The sequence below is a fragment of the Cryptotermes secundus genome, unplaced genomic scaffold (genome assembly GCF_002891405.2).
Source record: "Cryptotermes secundus unplaced genomic scaffold, Csec_1.0 scaffold17, whole genome shotgun sequence".
Classification (NCBI taxonomy): domain Eukaryota; kingdom Metazoa; phylum Arthropoda; class Insecta; order Blattodea; family Kalotermitidae; genus Cryptotermes; species Cryptotermes secundus.
Window position 1 is genome coordinate 1264288 of NW_019729207.1, and position 24462 is coordinate 1288749.

The 24462-nt window shown below is 40.6% G+C and overlaps 1 protein-coding gene across 6 annotated transcripts in view; it reads left to right on the forward strand.

Annotated features, from left to right (window-relative positions):
• Positions 1–21350, forward strand: part of LOC111865346 (regulator of telomere elongation helicase 1 homolog) — a 36961-nt gene extending 15611 nt beyond the window's left edge. For all 6 annotated transcript variants that reach the window (XM_023853279.2, XM_023853280.2, XM_023853281.2 and 3 more), the window contains 11 exons: positions 1706–1897; positions 3734–3861; positions 4696–4902; positions 6201–6363; positions 8768–9028; positions 9955–10194; positions 10861–10967; positions 12963–13233; positions 15436–15579; positions 19917–20064; positions 20958–21350. In XM_023853279.2, the coding sequence (XP_023709047.1) occupies positions 1706–1897; positions 3734–3861; positions 4696–4902; positions 6201–6363; positions 8768–9028; positions 9955–10194; positions 10861–10967; positions 12963–13233; positions 15436–15579; positions 19917–20064; positions 20958–21031 (1935 nt within the window). In that variant the 3' untranslated portion in view covers positions 21032–21350. The remainder of the gene's footprint in view (positions 1–1705; positions 1898–3733; positions 3862–4695; positions 4903–6200; positions 6364–8767; positions 9029–9954; positions 10195–10860; positions 10968–12962; positions 13234–15435; positions 15580–19916; positions 20065–20957) is intronic.
• The last annotated feature ends 3112 nt before the right edge of the window (positions 21351–24462 follow it).

Consider the following 24462-nt stretch of genomic DNA (forward strand, 5'->3'; position numbering starts at 1 on the left):
TGCTCAGCCCAAGTCACATTGTCCCTTCTGTTGGTAACATGACACATGCCAGTTGCAGATTTCACTGTCTGTCCAGACTTTCCAAGATGATTTCTCCAGTTTTGTTGGGTATCCTTATGTCTCTTAAATTGTATATGCAAATCCTCTTGTGTGGTAACTTTATTTTCTCTTGGATTCCTCTTCTTTTTTTTTTTTTAAGGAGACAATCCAGATTTTACTCTCATAAGTAAATATTTTTTATGATGTGATGTTTTATAAACAAGGTTTCTATGTGCATAAATATAGAATGTTTAGTGCAATAGAAGGGGAAAGATAAAAGAGTCTTTCTGATCCTGATTAGCTTTGGCAGTTTGTGTACTGCTCTATGTTACAGTTGTATATGTGCCATCACAGCAGTTGGAGACAAGTAGGACAGGATGACAGGAATAAATTTATTTGTGTCTGCAATAAATAAACATAAAACTATAAGGTTTTCACAATATAAATTTGATTTGTTTCATTCTGGTCCGTCACACTAACAATTACAAATATAAATCACTCCTTCCAATGTGACCTGTAAGTTTATTACTACATGAAAACTTAACACCCTTACATGTTTCGGTCTCTGCGGACCATCTTCATAGGGCAAACATCACTACAAATAGGAAACCACCATCACATAAGACGTAAAGTACATACACTTATATGCTACAATGCATAGTACACCAAATAGAGCCACGAGCAAACCCTGGAAGATATAAAGAACCTCCACATCAAGATAGACAGGTGGCACAATATCTGCCCCATACAAGAGGGACGATGTGAGGACGAACACGAGCCTGCATGGTTTATGAATTTTAATTATTGACATGCAAATTTTTAATTAGCATCAAGAAATTTTAAATAATTTTTTAAAAACTTTACATTCCCAGGAAACTGCTGTGTTTGTGAAATGTTCTATTTTGTGTACTATGCATTGTAGCATATAAGTGTACGTACTTTACATCTTATGTGATGGTGGTTTCCTATTTGTAGTGATGTTTGCCCTCTGAAGATGGTCCGCAGAGACCGAAACATGTAAGGGTGTTAAGTTTTCATGTAGTAATAAACTTACAGGTCACATTGGACGGAGTGATTTATATTTGTTTCACAATATAGTTTATTTAATTCCATCTCATTTGTTTTAAATTTAGTGGTCATCCAAAATATTGAGGTGGGAGACAGTTGGCAATATTCAGTATAAGATCCCTGAAATTTTGTAAAAGAAAATAATAAACCTCTTTCCCTCCAACCCTTCTTAACCACATGGCCTCTCCCACTGGAGAGCACCCTGCCACACCCTCCCTCTGTTAGATCTCTGTATCGGTCCGCTTCCTTCTTCCCCCTGATGCGTGCTCTTTGGTGTTCACCAGGATGTTGGAACGACTAAACCCTGTGAAGATGAAGTCACACATCAGCATAGACCATGGATAAGAACAATGCTGAGTATTCTTCTGGGATATGACACTGTTGAATCCCAGGAAACTCAGACCAGCACGTACATTGACATTTAATCTGTTTGTTCATGCAGAGTCAGTATTCAGATAGAGGAAGTTAGAAAAGCAAATGTCAGCACTGTTTTCACAGTGTCAGTCAGATGTGGGCAACTTTCTGTTGTAAACTGATTTTATGTGATTGTGTAATCGATGCCATGCGTTCTGCAGTGTATCCTGTGGCTCTCTTACAGGTCACATATGAGAAAAGCCACCTGCTGTTAGATTTGCTAGTGAAAATCGTTCAGTACCTCTCCGTTACTGGCAACTCACCCTTTCGTTACAAAGGAGCAGCAATACAAAAATTTGTTGAGTTGCTGAAGATTGTATTCAGAGCAAGTAATGAGAGGACAGTTCACATAGGTCAGCTCAAGCGGTGTTTCAAGGTAAGCTGTTGTCATATATCGAAATTTGTGTCATGAGCAGCAGCGCCACCGACACGTTTGAACAGTTTCAGGAACAAGGAGTACTATATTATTTTGGCGCACCTGTTAACACAGTACTTCACTATCTCTTTGTGCTTGAGTGGTGTCAGTACCTGTTTTAGTCTGCCTCCTCTTTATAGGAAGAAAAGGTACCTTTTTGCGATCACCATACTGTGTGTGCATGTGCATCCATGTGTCCTGCCTCTAAACCTGTTAATTGTTCCATCAATTTTCTTGAAAGTGGGTATGAATGTTGTGCTGTGCACCTCCAACATCTTTCAATTTCCTGCAGTCACTAATAACAATATGGCACATGCATGAAATACAGCAGTTAGAGTGATGCTAGTGACACCTTATTTGCACCACTGAAGTGATGTGCGATAATTGATCTTCAGGGAATATGCAACTTTTGTTTCGGTAACTGTTTTATAGAATGCAAAACAAAACGGCAACCATGTGAATTTCTCTTTAGCTGTTGGTCTGATGGTCATAATGAATGCACCATTGGTGCAAGATGTATGAACTTTGGTATGGGGCTAGACTGTACACATGTGTACACAGTAGGCAGGCAATATCATTTGTAAGCCAACAGTTCCAGTTGCTACGCTACTCAGAGGCTAAATATGAAATTTTAAATTAGACAGAATATTATATTTTAGCATTTGATCGGCAGTCTCCAGCCATCATCCAACAAATAACTAGCACCATGGAGTTGAGTCCTTCTTGAGAAGTCACCAGTTATGCAGCTACTAAAGAATTTCCCAACATTTCATGGAACCCAAAGGTTCGTTACCTTTTTCACAACTGGTCCCTATCCTGAGCCAGATTAAACTAGTCCATATCACCCCATCCATTTTAATATTATCCTTCCACCTACATGTAGTGTTCCTAGTGGCCTCTCTCATTCCTGTGTGCATTTTGTCTTCTCCCCATGTGAGCTACATTTCCTGCCTATCACATCTTTCTGGACTTGATCATTCTAATTATATTTTGTGAAGAGTTCAGGTTATGAAGCTCCTCTTACTCCAACTTGTCATTACGTTATTTCTCTTCAGTCCATATATTCTCAGCATCCTGTTGCCAGTACAGGACCTAATAAACGAACAGGGAAGGAAAAAAGACAGCCTCAGTAAAAATGAAATGCATTAATTTCATCAACCTCTAAATGATTAACACTTGGATTTTAAATCTCTACTTTAATTTTAAATAATCTTTTAACTTCAGTGACACATAATTGAATGTGGTGCCTGTTACGTTTCTGTTTTCTGCGTTGTCCGGAATGAGGCTAGATACGGAGCAGCGAAGACTATTCATAGTCAGTTCTGAGTCAAGTTCTCGAGTTACGAGTTACGAGTCAGCCAGGTAGTCAACCAGCATTTGCAATGTAGTATTTGTGATACTGCCGATGGCAGTAAATGTCAGATTGTAATTTGTGTGATTGTAAGAGTGAATGTGAAATAAAATTTGCTATATCAAATATGGCATGAAATTATTTGTCGTGTTATACGCCCAACACGTGACAGTATGTACTGCCAGTATAGGAGCTCATGATGAATATCAAGAAAGAACCTGATGATGATCAGAGTGTTGCTGTTTGTACTAATAATGCTAATAAGTGAATGTGACACACGCCCCCTGTATGCATATGCTCCCTCCCTGAGCTCAGGTCACATGACAGTACATAACAACACAAGACCAAGCCTTAGCTTCATATATGTGAGAGGATAACAGTTACAGTAGTAACTTCTGTAATGATTGCTTTCTGACACAACCTTATGGGACTGTTCGTTCTGTAAGGTTCATGTGACTGATGAAGAACCAAAGAAGTCGAAACTGAAGTCTGATTCTTGGGGTGGGGCCAAAACATCAGCCAGCATTGTCAAGGAAAGAGTTATCACTTACTTATGCTTCAGCCCTGCTTTTGGGTGAGTGCAATCTTCATCATTCTTCCTCAGTGAAGTACAGCATACCCTTATAGACTAGTGTACTGTTGCATGGAGAGCATTCCTTCTTCATGCCTGGAAGAACCAGCATGCTGTATCTTGTATTATTGCAGTCATGCATGTGCACAGTCCAGCTGACCATATGTTGTGTTATTGTCACTATGCATGTGCACAGTCCAACTGGGTATATGTTGCATTATTGTAAAAGTGCGTGTGTGCAGTCCAGCTGCTATATGTTGCATTTTCGTAGTAGTGAATTGAACAGTCCAGCTGACCATATATTGCGTTATTGTAACAGTGCGTGTGCGCAGTCCAGCTGCTATATGTTGCATTATCGTAGTAGTGAATTGAACAGTCCAGCTGACCATATGTTGTGTTATCATCACTGCATGTTAACAGTCCAACTGGCTATATATTGCGTTATTGTAACAGTGCGTGTGCGCAGTCCAGCTGCTATATGTTGCATTATCGCAGTAGTGAATTGAACAGTCCAGCTGGCTATATGTTGCATTACAACAGTACATGTGCACAGTCAAGCTGGCTATAATTGCATCATTGTAACAGTGCATACGCAAAGTCCAGCTGGCTACATGTTGCTTCGCTGTAACAGTGCATATACACAGTCCAGCGGGCTATATGTTGCATTACAACAGTGCATGTGCACAGTCCAGCTGGCTGTGTTTTTGTGTTATCACCATAGTGCATGTTAAGGGCAGTATACTGATGGCCATGTCCTTGGCAGTGATGCCATTTGCATGATATATTCTCTCCCCACACATCACTTAATTTTCTGTCATTTATGCTAATCTTACACAGGATGAAGCAGCTACTGGAAAATGATCCGCACTGTGTGATTCTTACGAGTGGAACGTTGTCACCACTGTCATCACTTATGTCTGAGCTGGGGATACCAATTCCAGTGACATTAGAGAATCCTCATGTCATTGGCTCAGGCCAGGTGTTTGTTTCTGTTATATCAACTGGACCAGATGGATTTGCTCTCAATTCTTCCTACAACACGAGGTGTGTCTTAAATTTTATGTTACTCTGTTGATTCAAGCAGTGCTGATATACATTTTCTTGTTGCACGTTCCTGGTGCAATCAAAATCAAAAGTCGCAAAAATGCATTTATTAGCTTTACCATGTCTGTTTTCATTTGCATATAAATTGAGAACTTCTGAATGAATTTTCATTAAATTTTATATTGACAAGTTTTACTAAAAGTTCTTGACATATTCCAGTTTTGCTTGAAATCAGGAAACAATAATGGACGCTCTATGAAGACCTGTGTGTGTCCCTAGGCACATAACTGTAACATGCTAAGTATTTATCAAAGCAAGAAAAGTTTGAAGTGAAATTTGCAGATAGAAATTAAATTCTTGTTTATGCTCAGTGCATATATCTGTAAGTCTTATGAAAGTAAGTGAATGTGCCAGAATTGTGCTGAGGATACATTTCCTAACTTGTTTGTTATACTGTACATTTTCAGATTTCAGTTTTCTCATACTCGTACTTTTACAACAATATAGATGTATATGATGTGAACTGTGTCCCATGTTGTACACATGTTTTGTTGTGGACTTGTATGAAAAAGACAAGTTTAGAGTGTTTTGGAATGTCTTCAATGTCCATAAGAAACACAGTACACTGCCACCTTTATGTCTTTATATCTTCTCATTTAAATCTCAAAAATAATTTGTCTTTGCTATTCAATTTTTTCAACTTACACTGCAAAATGTCAGTAGAATGAGTACTAAAGTAAGGAGCAAGTAAAGCTATCCCTGTAGCAGGGCATTGAGGCCAATAGGGTTGTGAGACATCCAGGCTCCCACGTTTTCTAGACAGTTGGCTCACAGATGGCAGTGAAGTTGTCAGCCTTATGTGCCAGCCAGCCACCCTTTACTCCCAGGAGGATTCCTGGTACTCATTTCTGTTAGAGGCTGTGTCGACCCCAGGGCCATAGTGCGGCTGGAAGGATTAGGTCAATTGAAAAATTCAGTGGTCTTATTGGGAATCAAACCCACGAATTTCCAGCTTGTAGCATAGTGTCTCAACCAACCGTGTGCTCCGGAATGAATACCGAATTATGATAATATTATCAGTTCACAGAATTTGATACATTTTGTCATTACACAGCTGCTCATGTTGTACACAGACTTTGTTTAAGTCATTTATCCATTGCCAGTTAGGCACAGAACAACCTGAACAGGCACCAATATTTATGATATCTGTGTGTCACGTTATGAATGATGTCATGTGGTGCAGTGGTAATATAGTGTGACAGCCCTCTGATGCATATTTCATGTCTCATATAATGCAGGAATGACCCTCAGTACATATCGTCGCTGGGGATGACAGTGTTGAATGTGTGTCGTATTGTGCCTCACGGGATTCTGGTGTTCTTCCCATCGTATCCCGTCCTCTACAAGTGCAGGGACGAGTGGCAACAGTCTGGTCTGTGGTCTAAGGTTGCCGCTCACAAGGTGTGACCAGTTTGTTTCTCTTACATTTTGTCAACATATTCACTCATGGAACTGAGCCCTTCTTGAGAAGCCACCAATCATGCAGCTACTCAAGAACTTCCCAGCATTTCATGGGACCTGAAAGTTCATTACTGTGTTCACAAGAGCCCTCCACTGGTCCCTATACTGAGCCAGATCAATCCAATCCATACCATCCCATCTCTCTAAGATCCATTTTAATATTGTCCACCCACTGATGTCTTGGTCTTCCTAGTGGTCTCTTTGTGTCTGTCATTTCCACCAATATCCTATATCTTTCCTCTTCTCCCCAGTTCATGCTACATGCCCTGCCCATCCCATCCTTCTTTACTTGATCATTCTAATTTTAGGTGGAGAAGAGTACAAGTTGTGAAGCTCCTCATTGTGCAGTTTCACTTTTTATATATTATGTTTGTAATTTCATATGAAGTATTATTTTATGTTGTCCAACTGTAAATGGTTCTGACAATGGTGTGTTACTGGGTTTGTGGAATTTTTCAATCATTTTAGAATATTACTAACAGAACCTGATGTTTTGGAAACTGAATCTACTTCCATCCTCAGGTGGAAAGATGATTGTATACCCACTCAGTTGTGTCTAAGTACCAAGCTAATATAGCTAGTTTATGAACTGGACATTGTATTGTCCAGCGATTGGCTATTGTAATAGAGAAATGCTGTAGAGGAGAACAGATGTGAGTGCCTATAGAATAGTTACACCGTCTGAATGTACACATGTTCAAGCTGGAGTTCTTGTTCTTTATGCAGGATGTGCCTGCTTTCCTGTCAGTACCACAATGCAATGGGTAAAACTTTAAAGAAGGAATACCACTTCAGTGAGGAATTAATGTTTCTCGTACAATTATAGATTGTGAACGAGGATTTAGATCACCCTCTAAATCTTGCGCAATGCTTTAACAGCCGTTGCTACTGTATGTATGGGCAAGAGTACAGAGTAATTTCATAATATCGTGATGTGTTCTTTCTCTGTTAGATTCACAGTAAGAAATGCCTAGAGAAGTTATATAAGATTATATTGTACCATCCCCATGCACATCATTTATTATGCAACAGATGTCACTGGTTCACTGTCTTACATGCAGCATCCTTCTAAAACTTATTTAAAAGTTTCTGTACATTGTACTACACATTTCAACCAATATTGGTCATCATCAGGTGTTTAAAATTGTTGGTGGAAACTGCTGTGCTTCTGTTTCACAGTTCTAATATTCGATGTGTAGTCCCACCTATGTGCTTGTGTATCCCAAGGTGTTGCATGGCTCTTTTTGTTGTGTTGTATTGTGTGTCTACACTACTGGTGTTAAAAGACAAATTGTATGATGTAAAAACTTTAAACTAAGTTTTAAAAAGGCCGCGCCATAGCTCAAGATAGTCACTGGCTTCCCACCGCGGTGGCCCGGGTCCGGTCAAGTGGGATTTGTGGTGGACAAAGACACTGGGGCGGATTTTCTCAGAGTACTTTGGTTTCCCCTGCCAATCTTCATTTCACCAAATTCGCCATCGTCATAATCACCCGGGGCAGGCTACAATAGGCCAATCAGTGGCCGCCGTGCCGAGTGGACCCAGTTTGACTCCACCGCCCAGTAAACAAAGTTTTAAAAGGATGTGTTGCATGAAAGATGGTGAATCAGTGACATTCGTTGAATAAGAAGTTACATATTTCTTATACTGGACTTTTTTGATTCAGGGCTATCTACCTCCTTGAGTTCATGTTACACAGTTTCATTTATAGTTTGAGTCACATGATTATTACACTGAAAGCAAACTTTGTGAGTTCAAACCAAAACTATTGTGACATTTGAAGGATATCTAAGGTAACTATTCTCTGAATTGGCTGAAGTGAAGCAAGTTACAGTACATATTGACTGATTAATTTTCACATTTCGTTGGTTCAGAATTGTTTTGAGATTTGAGGATGTCACAGTGGTCAGCATTCAGATTTCAGTCTTCTGGGATGTATTCCCATCTACTCAGGAAGGTAGGTAGGTACCAGTGTTTTTGATTAGCTTGCTGAATGATGGATGTGCCAATTTCCTCCAAAATGTGGGTACCTACGAGTATGTACCATGCTGAATGGGATCACATCCCAGAAGATCACGGTTTCTGCTTAAACATTGTAAGTTTTAATACTCAGGATTAGTATGTTCTTTTTTTACTTTGTCCATTGTCCAGTATTCTACAAACTAGAAAGCACAATGTTTTGGAAACTGGATCTGTTTATAGATTCTAGAATACCGGACAGTGGACAGAGTCCAAAAGCCCAATAATTCTGAGTATTATACACCATCATCAGAACCCTTTAGTGTCTACTTGCAGCAGTATATGAGAGGTTCATGAGAACTGTTGTATTCACTCTACCTTGCAGCCAATCTTTGTAGAACCGAGAAGTCGTGACGGCTTCCACAGCACCATTTCTGAATACTACAACAAGGTGCAGGATCCTGCCACAAGAGGAGCTTGTTTCATGGCTGTCACTCGAGGCAAGGTGTCTGAAGGACTTGACTTCATGGACGTGAATGGTCGAGCTGTTATTGTAACAGGCCTCCCATACCCTCCCCTGATGGATACGTATGTCAAACTTAAACGGAGCTACCTCAGAGAGAACCAGGGAAAGAACGGGACTCAGGTACCTCATCCTGTTCTTTTCTTACTTGAATTTAAAGTCTTGAAAAAAAACATTTCCAGAATTTATGTTTCTTGATTTTGTTTGCAGGTACTCCACATATTTTCAGATATTACTGAGCATCATGGTGAATAGTTAGCATTCCTCATTTATGTTCCAGAAGTCCTCGGTTCAAACCTTGGCCTGGACATCAACTGTCATGACAGACATTTTGTAGCCTAATTTGAGGTACTTTCCCAGCATTTTCCTGGTGGGACCCCAAGAGAATGACAACAAACATCAGGACAGCTGGTCTCTGGGCTGAAATTTGATCTTGGACCTCCCAGAAATGAAGCAGGGGTGGTGCCCACCCAATCGCGCTCTTCGGTCTCATGACATCAGTAGAATGCAAAATATCTGATCAGTTGACATCGTACATTAATGAAAAGCAATAGTTTATTTTTGTATGGTGATAAATATGAATTTCACATACATCCATGTGTGCTGCATGCCCTGTCGATCTATTCTTCATCTGATCATCCTAATAATTATTTGATGGAAAGTACAAATTATGAAACTCTACACTTTTCCTTTTCTTTCACCCTCATGTTACTTCCTCCCGGGTCCGAATATTTTTCCCAGTGCCCTGTTCTCAAACTTCCTCAGTGTATGGCCTTTTCTTAATGTGAGAGGCCAAGTTTCGCACCCATACAGAACAACATAAAATTATGGTATTGTATAATTTAGTATTTACATTTTAGACAATAGAATGGTAAACGTTCTGAATTGAATGATAGCAAGCTTTCCCTGAATTTATAACATGCAGTTAAATTCTTCGGAATTGCAATTTCTGTTTGGTACTGTTGTTCACAAGTACAGTATCAGAACAGTTTTTTAGCTATCTTTGCAGTATGAATGGCTGTAATATAACAGAGACCCATACATTGCAGTGTCTGACTGCGGACGAGTGGTACCTACTTGAAGCCACACGTGCTGTGAATCAGGCTATCGGCCGAGTGATAAGACACAAGGACGATTATGGAGCCATACTTTTGTGCGACCAAAGGTTTCAAGGACTTTCTTTCAAAGCAGCGCTGTCGTCGTGGGTTCGGCCACACATGAAGATGCACAATTCATTTGGTTTAATGATACGAGAACTGAAACAGTTCTTCGTTAATGCAGAAAAGACAGTAAGTCAACACTAGCATCTTACAGAATATGAGGAGAATTATTTTGTACCCTGTTCAGTCCAATATCTGCAGCTTTAGTAACACAGATATATGTGTGCAGTAAATGAATAAAGGGTATTAGAAATTCAAAATTTGGAAGGATTGAGTAACCCTTTGAAGCCTGAAGTTTATCTTCATTATATTTAAAATTTAGTTCCTTATAGAAGACATGGTATCTTCATTAGAGAGACCAGTTGGTTAAAGCTGTTTGGGGAAATAATTGCTGTTTATTGTGAAACTCATACAAAACATAAATTTGGTCTGAGAAGAATGCAAAGCTATTTAATTTTAGTGTAGGTTCTACATATATTTACCAATGTGCTTTGAAGGATTAAGGAAGCGTGTGCACTCCAAATTGAAGTACACCATTCCATTTTCATAACCCTTTAACTTCTTAGAGCTGTATGTTGCATTACACAGTCCAGTTGGCCTAGTATTGCATTTTTACATGTTTGTACATTTATTCCTGAATTAAAATCTGGATGCCAACCACATAATACTGAGAAATTTAAAATCCCCTATTCTTGGACAATGAAGGTTATGGTGGGTTTCCCCATAAAGGCTCTACATTTAGATATTTCAAGAAAGTTGGTATTGAAATTGAGACACTTTATGGTTTGTTGGCAGTTGCCGCCCCCAAGAGTTAAGGCTCCTTCCTGTGAGTTGAAGGCTCCTCCTGTCGCAGCCTCGTTTGACATGACTGCCAAACGCTCCTCGACAGTGTCTAGGACAGGGTGAGTCTCTGTACCTGGCACAGTAAATTTGCATAAGATGGCTGCTTACCTCTTGGATTGAAATTGAAGTGTCACCAGTGCTTGATGTGGCAGTGGGCCACTGGTCACAAGGACAAATGTCCAGTGATTCACTATATGAAATGTTGTCATGTTGGTGGCCTTGTAGCAGTTATGTCTACTGTGCATATGCAGTGATTCTCTGTGCGCTGCCTGACATCAAAATTCTGAGCAAAGACATTTGTAATACTAGAAAATATTGCTGGGATTTTGGACTCTTTTCATCATCCGGAATTTTAGGTGATAGAGGACATGGCGTTTCGGAAACTGGATCTGTTTCCGTCTTCAGGTGAGAAAGGAAGACACCTACTCAGTTGGGCCCCTTAGAAAGAGCTAATCTCCTTAGAAGGTGTCTTCCTTTCTCACCTGAAGACGGAAACAGATCCAGTTTCCGAAACGCCATGTCCTCTATCACCTAAAATTCCGGATGATGAAAAGAGTCCNGAAAATATTGGTTGGTGCACTTTGTTCTTGTGGATAAAAAGTGCTGAGGAGAATATTCAGACCTCTGAGGGATGAAATAATAAGAGGCAGGTTTGTTCTGCTCACCAAATGTTATTAGGCTCTCCATGTTAAGGAGAATTCGATGGGCAGGCCATGTATAACATAGGAATGAAGCATGCATACATTTTGGTATGAGAACCTGAAGGAAGGAGACCACTAGAAAGATGCAGACATGGTAGGATAATACTGAAATGAATCTTAGAGAAATACAATGGTGTGGACTGGTTAGGGACCAGTGATGGGCTCGTGTGAACATGATGATGCTGGCAGAGCAGCTGTTTGCTTCACAGCAGGGGCTCAGCTCCCATTAGATATTACTGTGTTTCTGAACAGTGTCTATCTTCTAGTATTCTGAACAGAGCACAACATTTCATAAGCCGAATGTTTCTGTCTTTGGGTAAAAATGGCACAGAGTCACCTGCTCACTTGTGTCCATTAAACAGAGTTAATCTCAGTCAATGGATAACCCAAGTCAGTGAACTCTTCTTATACAGTAATTATACTGTAGCATCTAGCGTCAAGAGGAGTACAGTGTTCATGGTTGTAATACTGGATAGTTCAGAGAGAACCTGACATTCCATAGAAAAAAATGACCTCCATCTTCAAGGTCAAAGAATAGGATACAAGAAATCAGCAGAAGCAGATGGCAAGCAGAGTTTTTGCTTGACTTGCTCTTTTACCCTGAAGATGGAGGAGATATTTCTTCAGAAGCGTAAGGCTCCCTCTGAACTGTGCTCTTTGTGGTCACCAGAAATCGAACCTAGGAGCAGGTTTTGTTGATAAGCAATAAGTAAATTTACAGTAAAAGTTTTAGATACGTATGTGAAGGTCTAAGGGGGCACGTGGTAGCGTAGTTGGTTGAGGCACTATGTTACAAGCCTGAAGGCCATGGGTTCAAGTCCCGATGAGGTCATTGGATTTCTTTCAATTGACCTAATCCTTCCGGCTGCACTATGGCCCTGGGGTCGACTCAGCCTCTAACAGAAATGAGTACCAGGAATATTATTGGAATGTTCTTGGGGGTAAAGGGTGGCCAGCCCATAAGGCTGACAACCTTACCGCCATCTGTGAGCCGAGCGTCTAGAAAATGTGGGAACCTCAACATCACACAACCCTGTGGGCCTGCACTGCCTGTTACATGGATACCTTTACTTACTTTATGTGAAGGTCTAAAACTAAAACAGAAGAGGAAGTTTAAAATATTATCTCCTCTGACAGAACCTCACCCAGGCTGCTTATACTTAAGTATGGTCTGGTTATTGAGACTAGCTGTTTCTAATGGACCCAGTGGAGTACGTGTCTCCCAAACTTCTCACCTGACTACAGACAACATCCAGAAATCGAGTAGAGCAAAGGATAACGTTACACTACCAAAATGCTTTAGCACTGATTCAGTGTGTCACAAATGATTGATCTCCTAATTCCATCTCATAGGAATGCAGCCCCACAGGTCAGCAGCTCTAGCTCAACTTCTGAATGGTCACCAGATGATTACCTTGCTACAGCTGCTAGTAGCTTACCAGCAGAGAAAAAGACTGACTTGTTTGAAGCTTTGGAGAAGCCGACTACTGTCATAAACTTAAACGACACAAGTGCCGTGTCCTGCGGCAAGTCTCTCTTTAAGTGGGGTGACAGTGAGCTGCCCAGAGCTAAGAAGATGAAGCTGAAAGTTGCTCCACCAAAAGTCATTGTGTCATCATTTCAGGTAAAACTAATATGATCATCATCATCATTGTCATTAGTTCCCTTATTCCTAGATGGACCACAGAGCATCTACAAAATACCGCCCCTGGACCCTATCCTCAGCCAACTTCTAAACCTAAATTCAATTCCTGCCTTCATACACCTTCCTCCTGCTTCTGTTTTTCCCAGGCTGCTCTTGTTTCTCTGCTTCTGTTCCCTGAATGTTTCAGCCCAGTGCATTCCTTTCTTTGCAGTCACTACATTTCCATTGCAGTGTAATTTGTTCCAGTAGCTGTAATTGCGCAGTCATTATAGCAACAGGCTACAGGCTGGATGGCCAGGGTTTGATTCCTGGCAGGTGCAAGAGATTTTTTCTCTAGGCCACAGCTTGTAGACCAGCTTTGGGGCCCACCCAGCCTCCTGTCCAATGGGTACCAGGTGCTCTTTCCTCGGAGCATGAAATTGACTACTCACCTTCATTTGGTGCTTGGTCAAGAATAGTAGAGCTATACCTCCACTGACCCCCATACATTTTCATGGCATAATGTTTAATTGATTAAGCACAGGGAGATCTTTACCTGTCAGTTCTTATCATTATAGTTTTACAGTGCTTTCCAGTAACAGTTCGCACACATCTACATAACATGCAATTTTTTCGCAAATTAATCTTATCAAGAAGTTTATATTCAGAGCAACTGACATGTTTTCAAATGGATATAAACAGACAGATGCTACAAATAAGAGGTATTTTTGTCGTTTGATTTGATTTTGATTTGAAGTGTATAATCAGTTTACTTTTGTTATACTACGAGGGTACGTCAATTAGTAAGTTACAAATGGGTATAGAACTTAAACAAATAAGAGTACTGATTTGAAAAATGCTTTTATTTCTCAACGTAATCTCCCTGTACATTGAGGCATTTGTCCCATCATCTCACAAGCCCCTGAAAATGAGCAGCATAAAATTCTTTGGGCTGCTTTTGGAACCAGGCGGTGGCTTCCCTTTCTATGGCTTCATCGTCAAGAAAATGTTCAGCCAAAAGATGATGATTAAGAGGGCCGAACGAATGTAAGTCGCTTGGAGCAAGGTCAGGGCATACGGAGGATGCTCGAGGACTTCCCACTTGAAATTTTGCAGCGTCTCATTTGGTTGACAGTATGGGGATGCGCGTTGTCATGCAAGAGCAACATGCCTTTGGTGAGGAGTCCTGGTCGCTTCCATTGAATGGCCTTACGAAATTTCTTGAGGATGTTGCAGTAGGAGTTGGCATTTACGGTTTGTCCTCGAGGCTGGAATGCGGTGAGCAGTATGCCTTTGTGATCCCAGTCACCTCCTGGTTCTGACAGCAGCCCAAAGAATTTCAGGGGCTTGTGAAACGATGGGACAAGTGCTTCAATGTACAGGGAGATTATGTTGAGAAATAAAAGCATTTTTCAAATCAATACTCTTATTTGTTTAAGTTCTATATCCATTTGTAACTTACTTATTGACTTACCTACGTACAAATTTCTGTTGTGTGTAGTCATTCCTTTTAGCTACTCTTTGCAATGCCAATAATACAGATTCTCTGTTAAATTTGTCAGGTAGAACCTTGTGAGTTTTCAGCTGTTGGCATGTCTGTAATTGTTACAGTGTTGAAAGTGTTTATACAGAATTTGTTAATGGGTCTGTGATGTATAAAATATTGAATGGTGTGGGCAGTGATTAACTGAAGCCAAATTTAGATCCAATACCAAAACAGTGTAACAACCTGGTGAACTAGCTAGCTCCTGTCTCAACTCTGCAGACTGATGGCCAACTTCTCTCAAACTGGACTCGCCAGTAGGAGCCAATTGAAGGTGAAGGTTGAACCATTAATTAGCAAGGTAGGAGAGGGAAAGTGGGAGAAGGGTGAGATACTGGCCATTGCAGTGACCTTGAAACAAAGCATCAAGCCATGCACAAGTCAAAGTAATGTTGTTGTGGTTATCACTCTCCAGAGTTGCCTGAAACTGCATTCGTAGGGTTGGATCCTGCCTGTGATGCTTTGCAGCAGGTGACTGAACCATGCAAGTCTGTGAAAAGGGAGTGGCGAGTGAAGATGCGAACTGTATGGCCACCTAAAGGAGAACTGAGGAAACTTTCGCAGCTCAAGTAGTTACAGCCTGTGACAGAACTACTGATATTGAAAGGGCGCCTGGGCAAATGGATTTCTGTAAATGAAAATGAGGAATGTCATTTCAGGACTCGGTAGACCTGTCGGCCGGAGAGGGAGGCAGGGCAAAGTCAAACCCATCACACTCCACATCAAAACCAGGCTCATCCAAGGATAAAGCCCCTGTCAGCAGTGCTCCTAAAGTGCAGGAGATCGGCTCATATCTGATGGAGGTATTGCCAACTGTTACATCAGTGTTCTTAGTATTTAATGTAAAAGCAGATATGATTGGCGTTATTATTGCTGCATTTTGTGTACATATAGCTTATACAATAATATTTTGTGAATGCCTACATGCAGCGCGGAAGCCGGGATTGCTCAGTCGGTATAGCCACTGACTACGGGATGGATGATCAAGGGGTAGGAGTTTGAGTCCCAGTAGGGTCAAGAATTTTCTCATTTTGTCCAAACTGGCTCTGGGGTCCACCCAACCTCCTATCCAATTAGTACTGGTGGCTCTTTCCCTGGAGGTAAAGTGGCCAGGGCATGAAGCTGACCACTCACCTCCAGCTAGTGCAGAGATAAAAGGAAATGTGAATCTATTCATCCACTCCCCCATACGCCTTCATGGCGTAATATTTAATTAGTTAAGCACAAGGACAACTTTACCTTTACCTACATGCAGTATGTTGCCCTTTCATCTCTAACGTCACTGTGTAATAATTTATTCTGATTTTAATTTATATTCATTTAGTTACATATGTAAACTTATCAAGGTTTTGTTGTTCATATTTCATGTTTATGTCACTGACATTTTTTATTTGAATATGTAGCATATAATGGCTCTCTCTCTCAAATCACCCTTCACAGAGTAAACATAAATGTTTGTCATTTTTCATATTTTAGTCTGTGGACTGTTACTGAGTAAGTAAGTAAGTAAGTAAGTAAGTAAGACTGGAGGCTGGTAACAACCTCGAAACAGACAATGAATCAACATACATTATTGGGCAACAACTGCGGGATAAGCATATGTACCAAAGCCATTACTGGGTAACGCCTTCACAAACAAAGCACGTTCCCACAGAAATGATCTGAGCAACAATACAAGAGCTGTGTTTTCTGTTGGTCCGAGCTGAGATGTTGTAACCAAGACACGTTCAGAAGTTAGTCAGCTCAAAGGGAGCCACCTTTCAGAGAGGACTTGAGCATGGAAGCAGAGGAATTGCCATTGTTAGAAGCTGTTACCGGCAACTACTGGTACAGACACAGCAGACTGTAGTCATTTGTAAAGTGTGGAGATCAGCAACGGCACTGTAAATAAGTGTAGTCATGAGTCATGTATTAAAGTGCTTAGTAAATCCAGTCTCCAATCCAAAACACCATCAAGAATCACTCTAACATGTGACAGTATTGAAGTCTGAGCCATGACGATGACTGAAATGTGTCATAGTGTATCATATTACAGCTGAACTTTGTGAAAACTGTTCAATATGTCCACCTGTTGAGTGTCCACACAATTTTTCCAGACACTTGAATAAGATATCACCACAGATATGCATTTAAGTCTCAGGTGGGCACTTTCAGTACTCAAACATGAAAGTAAAGATAAGGAATAGTTGTCCCAGTGCTCGTTTAAGCACTGCACCATGAATGTGTATGGAGGAGTGGAGATGTAGCTCCAGTTGTATTCAACCTTGGCACTAGGTGGATGTTACTGGTCAGTTTTACATTCCAGCCTCTTTATGTTCAGAGAAGAAGCTCCTGGAAGGCTGGGTGGGCCCTAAGGCCGATACAGAGAAGAGAATAATCTCTTGTCCCTGTCAGAAAGCGGACCCTGATTCCTGAACTTCTTAGGTCATGGTCTAATCTCTGTACTGACTGAGAGTGTTTCGTTATTAAACAACCATTTTAGTTTTATATTGACGTTATTGTGAAAGCTGTCTTTATTCCAGTCCTTCTTTGTCTTATTTGAGGTTTCAAACTGTCATGACCCAGTAAACTTTATAAACTGGACCTGTGTTAAGGTGATTTTTCTTCATCAGAATCTCTCATTTAATATATCTGTGACATTCCTGCCACATTCTTCCCATTTTGTACTGTCATAAATAAATAACAGTCAAATTTCAGTGACACACATTATGTTAACACACATCTGTTGCAAATTTACAGGCTTCAATTTATACTGTTTTAGACAGTCCCCCAGAAAAAGCCTATGAAGCAGAGAGGTAAAGTTATCTGTCTGACAGGCCATGGAGGCCCGTAGGGTTGTGAGATATCAGGGCTCCCGCATTTTCTAGATGACTGGCTCTCAGTTGGCGGTGAGATTATCAGCCTTACATGCCAGCCACTCTTTATCCCCAGGAAGATTTTTGGTACTCATTTCTGTTAGAGGCTGAGTTGACCCCAGGGTCATAGTGTGACTGGAAGTATTACGTCAATTGAAAAATTCAGTGACCTCATTGAGAATCAAATCCATGACCTTGGAGTTTAATTATACTCTAGAAGCAAATTACAATTATAAAGTAAAAAAGTGAAGGTATCCCTGTTAACAGGCCGTGGAGGCCCATAAGGTTGTGAGATGTTGAGATTCCCACATTTTCTAGATAATGGGCTCATAGATGGCGGCAAGGTTGTGAGCCCTACGCACCGGCCGCCCTTTACCCCCAAGAAAATTCCAAGAATATTCCTGGTACTCATTTCTGTTGGAGGCTGAGTTGACCCCAGGGCCATAGTGCGGCTGGAAGGATTAGGTCAATTGAAAAAAACCCAATGGCCTCATCAGGACTTGAACCCACAACCTTTATCCCTTAAAAATGGATACTTATAGTGTGGTTCCTCTTCAGTTACACTGTATGTATGTGTGTATGTATACATCCAGCTGAGGTTGTTCATGGTTTCCCTCAGCCAATTATCAAGATAGTACGTCAAATTAGACAATGACTGCTTCTTTCCACATTCTTTCCAGTTCATTATTCACTAATCATCCTGTCATTCAATGCTATATAGTTCGAGATACTGATAACATAGTGCATAAACCATAAGTAGGTAATATGGTCACATGATGGAGTGACTAGAGACAGGGTTTGGATTGGTAATTGGATTTACTGGATGCCTACACTTGTAACTACAAATAACTACGACAGTCTCACTGAGTTACGCACTCCAAAGACCACTGTACCTACAGTACACATAAAGTCTTCTTGGTCTTCATTAGCCATTGCTTGGTAGAGGCTTCCAACAGCAGACATACCCCTTCCTGTGGGTTCCCGAACTGTCCCCAGCCTCAGCTACCAGCGTCTCACTTCCCACAACTGCAACTTTCAGCTGACTCAACCGAACTACTGGTCCTCATATAAAGCCCTGGCATGGACCACACAGATAAGTCTCTTCCATTATTGCTTGTTGTCTCATTGCTGGGGAAGTAGTGTGTCCACAGAGCTGTTCCCTAGCAATTGCTGTTGTATTCTTCCCTGTTTACACAGCTGTTACTTGCCAGTGGGTATGCATGTCAAAACACATACTGATATACTGGTATGTATAATGCTGACCAGTATTTGTGGGTTGGCAGACAGCTGCAAATTGGCAGTGCCCTTTATAAGGAGGTCATGAGGAAGGGGCTGTACTCTTTGTTTATGTATATGTGTACGATTTATTGCCCATACTAATGATGTTGAATCTATAATTTTGCCTGTGGTTCTGTATGGCTGCCAACTTTAGCAGATAGAGGGTGTCACGTGGTCAGTGCAATGAATCCCCACCGCTGTTGATCTCTGTTTTGTAGACCGGAGCTGCTGTTTCCTTGAAATAGCTCCTCAGTTATCCTCATGAGGCTGAGTGAACCCCGTTTCAGACCCACTACTCAGGAAATCTGGTAGAGCCGGGAATCGAACCCAGGACCTCTGGATCTGTAGCCAGGAAATCAGACCACAGAAAGTTGGCACTAACTTCGCTGGCAAGTGGCGGTCGCTCGGTCGGTATATTTCATTTGTGGATTACAGGCCATGGAGCTTGTTTTGTTTTCTGATTTTGTTCTGTATGGGTTTGAAACTTGGTCTCTGACATTAAGGGAGGAATATAGAATTAGGGCGTTTGAGAACAGGGTGTTGAGGAGAATGTTTGGACCGAAGAGGAATGGACTGATGGGAGGTTAGAGGAAACTCCATAATGAGGAGCTTCATAAGTTGTGCTCCTCGCCAAGTATAATTAGAATGATCAAGTCAAGGATGATGAGATGGGCATGGCATGTAGCACGAATGAGGGTGAAGAGGAATGCATATAGGATAGTGGTGGGAAAGCAAAAAGGAAAGAGACCAAGATGTAGGTGGGTGGACAATATTAAAATGGATAGGATGGGATGGTATAGACTGGATTCACATGGCTCAGGATAGGGACTAGTGGAGGCACTTGTGAACACAGTAATGAAACTTTGGGTTCTGTGAGTTGATGAGAAGTTCTCGAGTTGCTGCACAACTGGTGGCTTCTCAAGATGGGCTCAGCTCATGAAATTAGTTTAGTTACTAATGATTTTCACAAGGATTAATCTCGAGTGTTGTGCATTCTGGCTTTGCAGGTGAAGAAGTCGCTAGACACAGTTACATATCAGAGATTCTCAAAGTTGACACGGGCCTATGACAAGGAAAAGGACTTTGCTGCATTACTGACTGCTCTGTGGGAAGTAATGATGGGGGATGGCAGGAACCTGAGACACCTTTTCAAAGGTAAAAAGATTTGCAATGTGGGAGACTTCACTGATCTGTAAGATTTGAGGTTTTTTACAGCGGTGGCTATGAAGAATGCCATCTTCTGGAATGTGTGACCTTGTAGATATTGTGTAAACCGACGTTTCAGAGGAACATATCGCCTCCATTTTCAAGGTATAAGACATCTGTGGGTGAGGAACCCTGAAGATGGAGGTGATATGTTCCTTCGAAATGTCAGTTTTGGACAACACTTTCCAGAAGACGGCATTCTACACTAATCAGCATTTAGTTATTCCTCCTTTAAGTATGCTTAATAAACTTCTAGGGATGCTGTTGGTAACTTGATATATTATTGCATCATGGAGTATAGTGCAGTCTCACTTTATGTGAATTTGAAGTAGTGCAATGTAAAAAAATATTAATTAAGTCTCAGTTTAAGCACACAGTTTAATGGAATAATGTGATGATTATGATGATATAATATTGTAATACATGTAATCATTTGTTATATTTATTAATAAAGTGTCATGTTATACTACGGTGGTTATAAATATATGTGGTCCCAGAACACATCCCCATTGCTTTACGTTTATTCCCATGAGAATTGTGCAGGATCTTCACATGAATTATGACCGGACTGTACATGCTTTCCAATCTTGTTTATACTGTATGTGTTCTGTAATCATCCTGGAAATGTTCTATGGCCTAAAGATTGGAAATGCTAATTTCATGTGCCAGTTTCATGAAGTCACATGCTAACTGTGAGACCATATAGCACATACTTACCGTCAGGGCCTAGTTTGTGTCAAATTCCACTTTCTGTCGTCATCCTACACTGCAGTAAGGAGACTGTTGTTACAGCATTGTACTGTAATATTGTCTTATCCTATGTACATTTTGCAATTTTTCAGGTTACAGACGTTTCCTTCGGGCGAGTCATAAAACGAAGTTTGACGCTTACTGTGCTACCATGATCCCTGAATGACAGCTCATGCCAAAAGGTCATAATAATATGGTAAGGTCACATTTCTTGAACACAGTTGTGAATGGCTGTGTAAGAGCACTGGGTGACATTTGTACAGAACATCTTCGCCTTTTGGTGGATAGTAATCACGTTAATTTAATGTAGGGCAGTGTGTGTGGTTGGATACCTGATCTAACAAACTTATAAATGGCTGCTGTATTCAGTGTATTGGTTCTAAACCTTCTCTGATTTCACGGACTGATAAAAGAACAGTGTTGGCTGTCTTAGGACTGGTACAGTATATGTCTCTGAAAGTAAAGTACATGTGATAATCTGCAAATATTATTACTGTCATGGCTTAATCACATTCATTTTCAGTATAAAAATGAGTGTCTTACAAGGGAATGGTCTGATCCAACATGTCGAAACCTGCCCTGATTTCTTTTTCACTGCAAGATTACACACAACAAAATCCACTGTCAGAATTTTAGCTGCTAATACGCCCTGCAAGTATTTTTTAAAAAATGCCGAAGTTACTCATTTTTTCTGTACACGGAACTGCTTGTACCAGAGGTTTGTACAACCCCAGCTTAGGCTGTAAGTCGGCTGTGTTGCGTACTGCTCTGCTCTGCTCTGATAGGGGTGGACATTTCTCCAATGGTCTGGCAGGCTACAATATTGGCTGTGTTCAGCAATTTTTAAAAAATACTTGCAGTGCGTATTAGCAGCTAAAATTTTGACAGTGGATTTTGTTGTGTGTACTCTTGCAGCGAAAAAAAAATCATGGCAGGTTTCGGCATGTCGGATCAAACCATTCCCTTGTTAGTACAGTTTCAGAATTGAAGATGTGTCTAATCAGCAGCAGTGAACACACATAATTTTAAAAAATTGTGCACGAGCTATGTCGAGTGCTGTTTCATTGCCATGTGTTTTTTATCTTCTCTTGCCATTGTCGGTTTTGAGTCTCTCCCATTGGTGAGTTTGAAGGGCTGCATCTTCTGGGATGTGACACTGTGTAGTCCAGTACAAGTTGTCTGACATTTGGAAGTACCCTGCCTCCCAGTAGGAAGGTAATAGGATGCAGCTGGCTTTCCTTTGGAACTTCTGCTGGTTTCACTTTCCAGAAGACACTCCTCTTCTGTTACCTGGGGGCAGTGAGAGCCTGTATTTAGTGAATACTATTTTATTGTCTCACCTGAAGACCAGAATAAGCAGTGTGTGAATTTTTTTTTACATTTAGTGAACTTTTTATTTAATGTAAACAAAATTTCAACTTCCCAGAATCTGTACCTTGTTTATTTTGATTTTGATTGGAACAGCAGTGCATGATTATATGTATTTGTGCTGCAAATAATAGCCCCGTAACCATAATCTTTGGTGAGCGACATCACATACTGAATATCGTTGGTGTTTGATTCTTGACTACCGATGTTTTTCATTAATTATTTTAGAAATTAATTATTATTGATCATGTAATTGTATTCATTTGTATGGAAACTTTCTTTAACTAAGCACATAAACATCTGGATTGAAGACAGCATACTATGATCTGAAAATTTCCGACAAGCCAAAACATGTCTGCTAGTGAACAAACGATGTGGCCTGTAGTCCACAAGCAATCTATACCGACTGAACAACTGCTGCTTATCAATAAAGTTAGTGCCAACTTTTGTGAATAGAGGGATCTGCTAGTGAATTTAAAAGAAATTGTTGTCATAAGTTACAAGAAATTAATTATGCATAGAAACAATTTTATCATACTTACTGTTGTAACAGGAGTCTGGATAACTCAGTTGGTATAGCAACAGGCTATGGTCTGGAGGACTTGGGTTTGATTCCTGGGAGGGGAAAGAGATTTTTCTCTTCCCCATATCACCCATACTGGCTCTGGAGCCCATGCAGACTCTTGACCAATTGGTGCCAGCAGCTTTTTCTCCAGTAGTAAAGTTGCAGGGGCATGAAGCTGACCACACACCTATCTAGTGCCGAGGAGAAAAATGGTGGAGCTGTACCTCCACTCTCCCATATGACTTCACAGCATGGTGCTTAATTAAGCGCAGGGACAGCTTTACCCTTCTACTGATTAACATCCATTGAGAATTTAAGAGGAAGTCTCTTCATGTGTTATATAAGCTCTTTTGTTATATTAACTTCCCTTTCTTTCTTCCATATTCCTGTCCAGTCCTGCGTGTTATTGAATGATGTGTTAAGGTTGATGCTTAATGACATTGCCCATGCATAACTTGCTCAAATAGTCAATCCTTTACATAGTACTAGCATCCCTGTGCAAAAGAGTCTGCACTGCAACATCACAAACTCTTGATCTGGTGTAAACACATCTCATAATGAGAAAGTAATAGAGACATAAGTTGGTTTGAATTTGGACCCATCTAATAGGTACAAAATATATGACTTTCCTATGGTTGTCTCCCTGAGAGGAACGTATTTTATCTTCATTGGTTTTCTTCTGTGTTCCACTATTTGAGAGAAAGAGGGTGGAATAGACAGACAGGCAGACATACTTTGGCAGCTGTACATTACTACACTTCACATATCAACATCAGCCTTTTCATGGCTCAAAGGACCGCACAGTTGTTTGAGACCTACTGCGACAACTTACGTTCATGCAGCCTATTAACACTCAACAGTTTATCGCTGTAGTAAACCAAAATTTAGTAAAGACAATACTAAATCTGATGGTTATGAAACTTACTATATAGTGTCATTACTTGGTAACAGCATCCAACAATGGACATTCCCCTTTCTCTGGGTTCCTGAACTGCTCCCAGCAACTGAACCGCAGCAGTTCTTTGACTGATGCTTTTAAAGACTTAACTCACTCATTATACAGCCTGGGCATGGACCACACAGAAAACACCGTTCCTGTATTGCAGTGCAGTTGTTGCTTTAGCGACATGACATATTCCTATGTTGTTGTTTACAGACCGTTTCCTAGTACCAGCCGTTTTTTTTTACTCCACAGTTCTTACTGTGAACAAATATGCCACAATATATAAAGAGATGTACAGCAGCAAAGCCTATGAGATGCACTTTTCTTGTCATAATGTTCCATGACCTCAATTTAGTGTATGAAGAGAATGTATTTCACCCAGAGATTCATTGAACAGGAACTTTACCCTATCTGATTGTCCCTGATGGACAGTTTGGATAGCATTACATTCCTGAATGTATGGAGATAGTGATTTCAAAATGTTTTTGGGGTGTTTTCATCTCAGGTGTAGGCTCCTCCAAAAATATTAATCTTTTAATGGAATTTAGTCAACATGTAATGCCATTTCCTTAACCAGCTTGGTGATTATCAGTGTCTAAGAAGGATCCTGGTCCATAGAGTTAGTTAGTTTGTGATTTGTAACTTCATGGGAAAATTATGCATACCTCTTTTAGGAAAAATTAAAATGAAGGAAGCCCCATTCCCATTTCCTTGGATTAAG